This window comes from Sardina pilchardus, chromosome 17, assembly GCF_963854185.1.
Source record: "Sardina pilchardus chromosome 17, fSarPil1.1, whole genome shotgun sequence".
NCBI classification, from domain to species: Eukaryota; Metazoa; Chordata; class Actinopteri; order Clupeiformes; family Clupeidae; genus Sardina; species Sardina pilchardus.
In genome coordinates, this window is record NC_085010.1 from 11,769,938 (window position 1) to 11,779,937 (window position 10,000).

General features: G+C 42.9%; 2 protein-coding genes across 4 annotated transcripts in view; one reads left to right on the forward strand and one right to left on the reverse strand.

Annotated features, from left to right (window-relative positions):
* LOC134062577 (cytochrome c oxidase assembly factor 6 homolog) overlaps nt 1-515 on the forward strand; it is a 2,402-nt gene extending 1,887 nt beyond the window's left edge. For all 3 annotated transcript variants that reach the window (XM_062518635.1, XM_062518634.1, XM_062518636.1), the window contains exon 3: nt 43-515. In XM_062518635.1, the coding sequence (XP_062374619.1) occupies nt 43-141 (99 nt within the window). In that variant the 3' untranslated portion in view covers nt 142-515. The remainder of the gene's footprint in view (nt 1-42) is intronic.
* Nucleotides 516-1,707: 1,192 nt separating this feature from the next.
* slc13a4 (solute carrier family 13 member 4) overlaps nt 1,708-10,000 on the reverse strand; it is a 23,488-nt gene continuing 15,195 nt past the window's right edge. The window contains 8 exon segments of the mRNA XM_062518212.1: nt 1,708-2,082; nt 2,611-2,748; nt 3,634-3,795; nt 4,022-4,147; nt 6,144-6,237; nt 6,620-6,721; nt 8,370-8,471; nt 8,851-8,970. Of these exon segments, the coding sequence (XP_062374196.1) occupies nt 1,945-2,082; nt 2,611-2,748; nt 3,634-3,795; nt 4,022-4,147; nt 6,144-6,237; nt 6,620-6,721; nt 8,370-8,471; nt 8,851-8,970 (982 nt within the window). The 3' untranslated portion in view covers nt 1,708-1,944.

The window sequence follows — 10,000 nt, forward strand, 5'->3', positions numbered from 1 at the left end:
TTGACAATTATGATTATTTTCTGTTCTACATGTCATCGGCAGGTGAAATACTTCACTAAAAGGCGGGACTTCCTGAAGTACAAGGATAAGCTTGAGAAAGGAGGGTTTGATAAGCCTGCAGATGGAGCACCCAATCCATAGCTTTTGAATTTTGAACCGCTTTGACACAAAATGGAGGACTGCATTGGGACCACAGCTTCATGGACTGCACTCCCAATGCCAGTAGGGTATGATCAACTGCTGACCTCAGTCCCAATGGTACCTCACTGATTGTGACTTAAGACTACAGAGTGAATCATTTCAACTGTGTGCTTGAAAATTAGTTAATATATTCGCTTTGATGTCAGCTACTGTTCTCTCAATTTTAATGAAGAGACCTGCACATTGAATCAATATGCGTGTCTGAACATGGTGTGCTTCTTATTTATCAAGGATAAAAACACAGTCCACACCAGACAAATGGTGTGTGGTGGTGGGAAGGATAAGTCGTTTTGAATTAAAAACAGGGAAAACCATCTTGGCCCAGGGTATTTTATTTCATTTGATCTGAAACAGTGGTGTGAAGTAAAAAGCATTGTGTGTGTGTATGTGTTTGTCAGGATAGACATCACAGAAGAACAGTTCATTTTGAGTGTGATTCACCAGTATGAGTAGGCACATGGACATTACAATGACATATTTTAATATATCTATGTATTTACAAGATTTCTAATCCTCGCTTTTTAGGGTATGAAAAACTGTGCATTTCTAAATAAATTACCATACCTATTAAAGATTAGTTTGCTACTCACCTGGTACATATTAATAATGTACAAAACCTCCCCCACAAAAATTACAAGAAATTTACACGAATATAAAGTTTGCATATTTTAACCACACTGTATACATGTTAAACACAACAGCAAGGTTGCTTTCTTCCCATGATTGTTACCTTGGTGACCGGTTGTTCCTTTGATTGAGAGGCTGATTGGAGACAAACTGGCCAACTACCATTCAAACTGAATTACCTTCACTTCCGCATGAAGCCACGCACATAAAAACAACAACCCCTCACTAGCTGCAGTGATACAGTAAAAGTTGTCTAGTGTCTACCCACAGAAATGACAATTTAAAAACAATATGTTATGCATAACTGGTAAATAAAAAAACATGTTTTAGAGTACAGGTAATGTATATCATTCTAGGGTCCCACATATCTGGGACTCTTTTGTGCTACGCAGTATCAAGAAATGTTGACCTACACATATACGAGACCAAGATCTCAGGACCAAGCCCAAGTCGCTGTAAAAAATAAATGGCTCTTCAGAGCGATGCCATGGAAGAACCTGTTGTAGTGCTTCAAGGCAATAGTTCTTTGAAGAACCATTTAAGAAAATGTATGAAAAAAGTCTTTCTGAAGAACCATGTCCAGCGTGAAGAACCTTTCACTAGATGTGAAGGTTGAACACTAAGCCATGGTTCTATATGGAACCATATAGTGATGAAAGGAAGCATTTAAGGACCTTATTTTTCAGAGAGCAACATGTCTTACACATTATGTTGTGTGATTAAGGCTATAGGCTGTAATGCATGCAAAGCAGTAGTGTTGGTGTCGGTGAAGGAACAAAAGAATATGTCACTTCATGCAGTAAGGAAAAGACCTTTGCAGCTGAAGCACAGGAAGTGATGAAACAGGACAAAACTGAGGTGAGTCCTAAGCCCCTCCCACACACCTTGGATACAAATGAAACATCGCTGGCTCTCCTCTTGACAAACAGGCAGTCATTAAACAATAAGAATATTTGTTTTGTCCTGTACAGAGTCCATTCCATAGTTGAAGAGAGAGAGAGAGAACACACACATCTCCCACACTGCTGTCACTTGTCCCGATCCATGTCCGTTTACTGTGGAGACTAACGGTCCGGTCCTCCCTGCCCCTCTCTCTTGGCTAGTGCCCTCTGGTGGCTAAAAGCTGCCGGTGGTGTTTCTCATGACAGCCCAGACCGGGAACTCGTTTAGCTGAAAGAGGGGGACACCCCAGGTCATGATGGCCAACATGACAACCAGGACACCGATCAAGTTCACCCCAAAACCTGCTTTCACCTGCACAGAGGGGGTGAGAAACGGCAGTTAGAAAGGCAATCCAAAACAGTGCCACCGCAGCTACTGAATGCGAGTTGCCATCATGCAAAAATGGGACAAAAAATATTTTATGAAACCTTTGTGCTATCTTTACAATTGATTTGTTGTAAATTGACCATGGATATTAAAGATGAATTGTTATTTACTAATCAAGAAGGTGTTACCCTGACGTACAACCACACCATGGCCTTTTCAAAGCTCTTCAGCTACTAAATTCAATGAACACTCACTATGTGTTCCTTCAGTTATGTAGCTTGTCGTTCAATAGTGACTAAATTAAATGAAATACTATACACTATGCTAAACACTAACATAACTAAACTAAGTAATATAGGGGCAATTGCTCTGTCACTAGTTTGGAGTTTAACACAGTTTTTTAACAGGAGTTGGGAGTTGGAGTTTGAAACCGTGTTAAACTCCACACTAACGACAGAGCAATTGCCCCACAATAACTGGCAATACAAATTAAAACAAAACGTTGTCGCTCACCATGTCACGGATCTGCACGTGCCCGTAACTAAACACGATTGCGTTGGGTGGGTTCCCCACGGGCAGCATGACTCCGAAGGACACACACATGGTGGTTGGAATCAGTGTGTGCAAGGGGTTGATCTGCAGGGTCTCAGACTGAGGGGGGGAGGGGGAGGGGGTAAAAGGGACACAAGGGAGAGAGGAGTTAAGGCATGTTGTTAAGGCTTTTAGTCATGTTGATTTGCTTTGTATTATCCAGCTTACATTGTAGTGTATGTCGTGTGTGGTAGCTTAAGCTGCTGGGACCTTGAACTTCCCTTTGGGGATCAATATCTATCTATCTATCTATCTATCTATCTATCTATCTATCTATCTACTGTATCTATGTAGGCCCCGACATGAGTACCGTGCTCACTCCACTTTTGATGCTCGATTACACTATATTCCATTGTTTTCGATTCAACCAGCTACTCCAGCGTCGAACTCTACAAACTCAACTGCCGCCACCGCCATGTCAATTATGATTCCATTTCATTGTCATCAGCGCCACTAAATAAAATCCATTGCTTATGGAATGCTTGTCAGTTAAAATGTCCTAGTGGTGGGTGTGTGGGAGTGTGGGATGGACTACATAAAAGGTGACCAGATGTCCGAGACCAAAACCGGGGGCCTTAATCCCAAAAATAACAGACATTTTCAGTTTGGCTATCAATCTGATTGAAATACATACAAGTTTTATCTTCAAAAACATAGGACACAGGTAGTTTTTCCTGCATTTTTCCGAGGACAGGCAGCCAGAAACGGGGCCATCTGGTCACCCTACAGCAAAGGTCCATAGTGCGCACAGCCTGAGGCAGTTAGTTTCAATTAACACCCGGATCTCCTTATATGGGCAAAGATGGCAGCTTTGGATCCTTTTTGTAGGCGACCTTCAGAGGTCTATTTCCTAGTGGTGGGTGTGTGGGAGTGTGGGATGGACTACAAAAGCTCCATAGTGCGCGCAGCCTACATGTGAATGTCACGTTTCCCAAACACACTCACCAGGGCAGAGAGGATGGGGAGGAAGACGGTGAGGGTGGCCGGGTTGCTGGCGAACTCGGTGACCACGGACACGAGCAGACAGGCCAAGAGCGTCACGGCCCACGGGGGAAGACCACTCATCGGCTCCAGCTGTCGGCCAATCCACATGGACAGCCCTGACACCTGGCGGGGTACAGACAGGAAATACAGGCATAAGCATGGAAAGGCCTGACACCTGCCGGAGAGCAGACAGGAAATACAGGCATAAGCAGACAGGAATCCGAGCAAGGGGACCACACAGCAGGCGATGGTAGGGCAGTCATAGGGATGAGACTTCAGGTGTGATGAGGGCCAGGCCTCATCACACCTGAATCCATGGTATTGTTCCTTTCCTATGTAGATTTATTACCTTGCACCCTGCAGCCAAAGCATATCCTCCCCCGACCAAAATGACAATCTCCCACGGCATGAGCCTCTGGAAGTCCTTCCACGTGATCATAGGAGCCAGTGGGTCTTCCTCCTCCTCCTCGTCATCCTCATCATCAGAAGGTTCTGGAAAATAGACATAGAAAGGCATGCACCAGCCTTTTAATATGTTTACTTACTTAGCAGAGGCAATTCAGCCAAAGTTCCCATCAAACAAAGTAATCTGGCAGTGCCCCTGCTAGGTTAGTTTAGCACAGTGAATGGAATAGCATTGTGAATAGCATGCTGTGAATAAAAGTAAGCTAACAACAACTAAAGACAAGGCGATTTCCTAGGCAGGTATTGACGTTGGGAATATATCGGGTTGAAGCACAGGTGAAGCCCTGCTACTTGGGACTATATTGGGGCAAAGCACAGGTGAAGCCCTGCTACTTGGGACTATATTGGGGTGAAGCCCTGCTACTTGGGACTATATTGGGGCAATGCACAGGTGAAGCCCTGCTGCTTCAGACTATATTGGGGCAATGCACAGGTGATGCCCTGCTTCTTGGGACTATATTGGGGAAATGCACAGCTACTTGGGCACAGACGTTGTCCATGCTGTGGCGAGTGAGAAAGTATTGATGTGCTGCATGATATCTCTGCTCTGAACCCAAGCAGCAGTGGTTCGCCTGCGCTCTGAAACATCCTGATAACCAAAGGAAATCATAAATTCAGGGAAAATACTATTTGACACACGTGCATACATTGATTTTACCACAGTTGATTTTGTCGTGTTTTTATATTCTCCATGTGTCTGATTTTCATTTTCTTTTCTTGACTTGTGAGTTAAAGTGTAAGTTTGGCGGAAATTGAAAATAAAGCTATTTTCTGAATGAAAATACATCAACTAAGCTGTGGAGGAAGTAATTTTCGCTCATCACGCAGTACAGAGCTAGCACGGGCAGGAACGACAGCCCAAAATCGCAAACAGTGGGTGTGGATGGGGATTGGAGCCACACGCTTTCAAAATCGCATTTTTAAACCAATAACATTGCTCAAAACAGCGCCAAACCTCATCAGTAGCTTGCTCTAGGTGTCTACACATAAAACGAAGCACCAAACAGTCTGTAAACTTTGGAATAGTCAGTATACACGTAGAATCAATTCGAGACCGCAATTCCAGCTGAAGCACAGAAATGTCTCGCGAGATCTCACACTGAAGCACGGGACCTATTCCTACAGGTAGTCAAAATCGCATTTTTAAACCACTAACATTGCTCAAAACAGCGCCAAACCTCGTCAGAAGCTTGCTCTAGGTGTCTACACATAAAACGAAGCACCAACAACTTGGCTCATGAACCCGACGTTTATAAAAGAAGACTGTTATGAATATAACCCCTTCCAGCTCCTCACGAAGGAAAGTCCACGACCTCTCGTGTGAGATCTCGCGAGACATGTCTGTGCTTCAGATGGGGTGTTGCGGTCTCGAATTGATTCTACGTGTATACTGACTATTCCAAAGTTTACAGACTGATTGGTGCTTGGTTTTATGTGTAGACACCTAGAGCAAGCTACTGATGAGGTTTGGCGCTGTTTTGAGCACTGTTAGTGGTTTAAAAATGCGATTTTGAAAGCGTGTGGCTCCAATCCCCATCCACACCCACTGTTTGCGATTTTGGGCTGTCGGTCCTGCCCGTGCTAGCTCTGTACTGCGTGATGAGCGAAAATTACTTCCTCCACGGCTTAGTTGATGTATTTTCATTCAGAAAATAGCTTTATTTTCAATTTCCGCCAAACTTACACTTTAAGTCAGACTGCACTAAACACTTCAAACACAAATCTTCTCCCGGATACAGAGAAGTGGTCTCTGCTCATTAATAAACACAAGGCTGACGGTGGTAAGATTATCTACAATTACCGCAAAATAACACACACACACACACCCACACCAAAACACACACATACTGTATATATACGCACACACACTCTACTCATGAATACACATGAAGCTAAGGTGCTAAGGTGCTAAGATCGTCTACAACTTCCACAAAGTAATAATCACGCACACACACACACACACACACACACACACACACACACAGGCGGGAATACCGACCTTTGACCTTGCTGTTAAATGGCCACGGTTTTCTGGCTGGAATGAGGAAGAGGAGAAATCCGAGAAGCACAGAGACTGTGGCGTCAGTCCGATAGCCTTTCCTGTGACAACACACACACACACACACACACACACATACACAGAATGCATCAGATTAGGTGTGTTAATACATGGCAGGGATGACATAGACCATGGATACGTGACTAATTACTTAAATTTATGTTAAGTAATTTGCAGTATTTTTTCATTGGAGTTTATTCTCTTCAAAATGCTTTTGTGTCATTAAAATTTAACACAACTTGTCTCATTGAGATCAATTCCATATAACAGGAGGTATCTTCTCACAGACATATTGTAAATTATTCAAACGATTAAAAGCATATAATTTATTTTTGATGATGTAATATCTTGGGACTATGAATTTGACAGGACTGAGAATCAGGAGATTAGAATTAGGATTAGGTGATAGAAGTCTGTACGCACTTCTCGAAGAGAGAGGTCCACCCAGGCACGAACCCTGGCTCCCTCGTGAACCACAGCAGAGTCATGAGCACAAAGAACACTCCAGTCATCACCTCTGGGTAGCTGCAGAGAGAGAGAACACACACACACACACACACGCACATGCACACGTACACACACACACACACACACACACACACACACACACACACACACACACACACAAACACACACACACACACACACACACACACACACACACACAGAGACAGAGGCGTTAATTCAGAGGGATAAATAGGTAGTTATATAGATAATTATTCATGAATAAATGAACTCTCTCTCTCTCTCTCTCTGTACAGGTACTCATAAATCATAATACAGGTGACTTGTGGAATCGCAGAACTTAATCATGGACCAGAAGGATCTCTTCCATAAAGATGATTTGCATTCGAAGCTGTTGTGTGTTGGTAGCCATTGAGCAGAACTTATTACATCTTTAGTAGCTCTGTGAGTCTGGTTCATGAAACCTTTCCAGCAGGCTTTTGTTTGAAGTGATTTTGGAACCGCTAAGGAGATCTTTGGTCCGAACCGAGGAACACACCAAAGCTGCTCTAAAATCACTGCACAGCACAGCCTCTTTGGGCTAATTAGAATTCTTTGGCATCAGGAACACACAGGTACACTTTACATTCTTGAATGCCATGCCGGATTGACAAATGAGGAGACTACAGCTGTGATGATACAGAGAAAAAAAAAACAGTGTGAGAGAGTGTGTGGGAAGTATCCCCATTTTCATAGCAACAGTCCCCACAATACACTGTGTTAGTGTGTGTGTGTGTGTGTGTGTGTGTGTGTGTGTGTGTGTGTGTGTGTGTGTGTGTGTGTGTGTGTGTGTGTGGTGGGGTATTGCAACTAACTTTCGTCAACTTGTAAATTGGGTCTTAGCCAAGACCTGGGGCCATTGGGTTTACATCCTTTGCATGACTTGGAGGTACCTGACCTGCCTTTGAAATGCACAGTGAGAGTAGCTACAGTAAGTAGCATAATGCTTTTGATGGCAGTGCCCCGCGGTGGAGGTCACAGTGGGGGCCTTGGCTTGGGTACAAGTCAAATGCTTGATGGGTAACGATGGGCGTCACAGTGGAGCCACGCCACGCCACTGCCTGCTGAACAGTAGGCCTGGGTCGGAATCTCAGGCCCTGGATCAGCGGTTCCCAAACTTTTTTCCCCACGTACCACTTTCCACGTCCTGACTCGACTCGCGTACCCCCACCACGCAACACATTCAAAAGTAACACATTCTATTGACGCATTCCAGGCATCACGTTTAATAAGCCGCCGTTTATTTTTTTTCTTTTTAATGAAAACGTAGCCTACTATAGAGTTTACAAATGATTTCCGTTAATGTCATGTTTCCATAATCATTGTAACCCGATTCAAAATGATTTATTTATTCATGAATTAATTATAGAACATTTGAAAAGTTTGTTTTAACTTATCTCTCTTTTTTATGACATATTGTTTTCTTTCTCAATTCTGCAGTCACTGATGATTTTGGATATGTATATAATCCCCCCCCCCCCCTCCTCCTCACACCCCCCCTCCCTTGTTCGAAAAACAATAAAAACGTTGATCACAAAAAAAGAGAAAAGTTCATTCTTAACACCTTTTCATCTTGTGTACGCCATAGAAGCAGCTCACAGTTTGGGATGCCCTGCCCTGGATCAAAAGCTTAAAATCTCGTATCGCTTCACTTCACTTGATGGTTTACCTGATCGGGCCGAGCTTCTGGTACTCCTCATGAATTCGTCTCTCAGAAATGATCTCCCTGCGAGTCTTGCGCTTCTTGCTGAGCGAACAAGTCTCCCTGAAACTGGACACACACACACACACACACACAGTCAAATGCACGTCATGAAAACACAGTGTAATTGCATGGAATGTGATGGAATACAACTGACATGGACATGTGGTTTCTGCCGATAAACAGGGCACTGAATTCACAAGTTTTAACACAAAAACGTTTCCAGAACATTTAACACAAAGCTCAGTAGTCCATTTCCAGGGGGATATAGCAAATCAATTGGTCAAACAAAACAGTTACTGCAGGATTTGTCATTAGTAAACAAATCAAACAAACAGCTCAGACTTATCTACTCAGTAGAAAGCACTGTTAGCAAATTCCAACAAGGCCTAGATGATCAGACAGTGAAACCAACTGATATCAGAGGTCAAAGGTTAAGAGATCTTACTTGCAGCCCAGGAAGAGGATGTGAAGCCATAGCCAGGTCAACACCAGCATGATAAGGGCGATGGGCAAGCTGAAGATGAACCACGTGCCAAAGTTGATGACTTTTGCTTCAGGGTAACGACTGGAGGAAGAAAACAGACAAAAGAATTTGAGTGATTTCTATTACATTTCTTACAGATTTTCTTTTCGCATTCTGACATGATGATGGATTTTATAGACTAGACATTGTTGGACTTCATAAGTGCTTTATGGAATATCTTTGCAGAACATTGCCAGCCATTCTGTATTCAGTAGTACAGATCAAGCATTTACATTGACTGCAACCCTGTACACACATATCCAGATATTTATTAAAACAGATCATTTTCAGTCTTTTTTTTTTCAAATTATTTCCACATGACATTTGCTTAGAACAGTTTTAAAAAGTTTAGGAAAGTTTAGTATCTGTCATGGTTATCATTGATGTTCTTGCTCTTTTCATGTTATTATTCTTAAAAGTCTCCGTTTCACTTCCACAGGAAAACAAGGGAAATTCTTCACTCTAGAAGGCATTTTCAAAACTACTCATTGAGGTGAGCTAAAACACTGTTTACGTGTGGACGAAAGGCCCTAACACGTTTTTAAAAAAGACATGGTTCTAATTCGGGTCTTTCGATTTAAAGAGGACATTGAATGGATGAATTGAGTATTGTACTGTGTTCTCTGATGTTAACATATTCAACTTTGATTTATAAAAAATATTTTGATATATAAAAAAAAAGCTCTTTGGTTATGCACAACCTCTCCTAATTCATCAAAACCAAGACCAACAAATATTTCCATTCTTTGTCACCTTTAATACCACATCAGCAAAATCATTCTCATCGCATATTTGTGAGGGGACTCCTAAGCGAGTGGGACTGATAGTGGTTCATAGGTCAGTTTATGATGGCGTGCAACATGGAGAGATAAAAAGACCGATACACAGCCAAAGTGGCCCCAGGCCGTTGTGCGGACCGTTGGGGAACACTAGTCTCATGTTGACTCAGCAGCGTGAGGTTTTTCTTGAAGGGTTTGGCGATGGGGCGAAGGCAGAGACCGGCCTTCAAACAGCTTACAACGCATGCTTGGATATGCGAAGAACACGCTGTGAGCAGCTTACGCTGTGACTT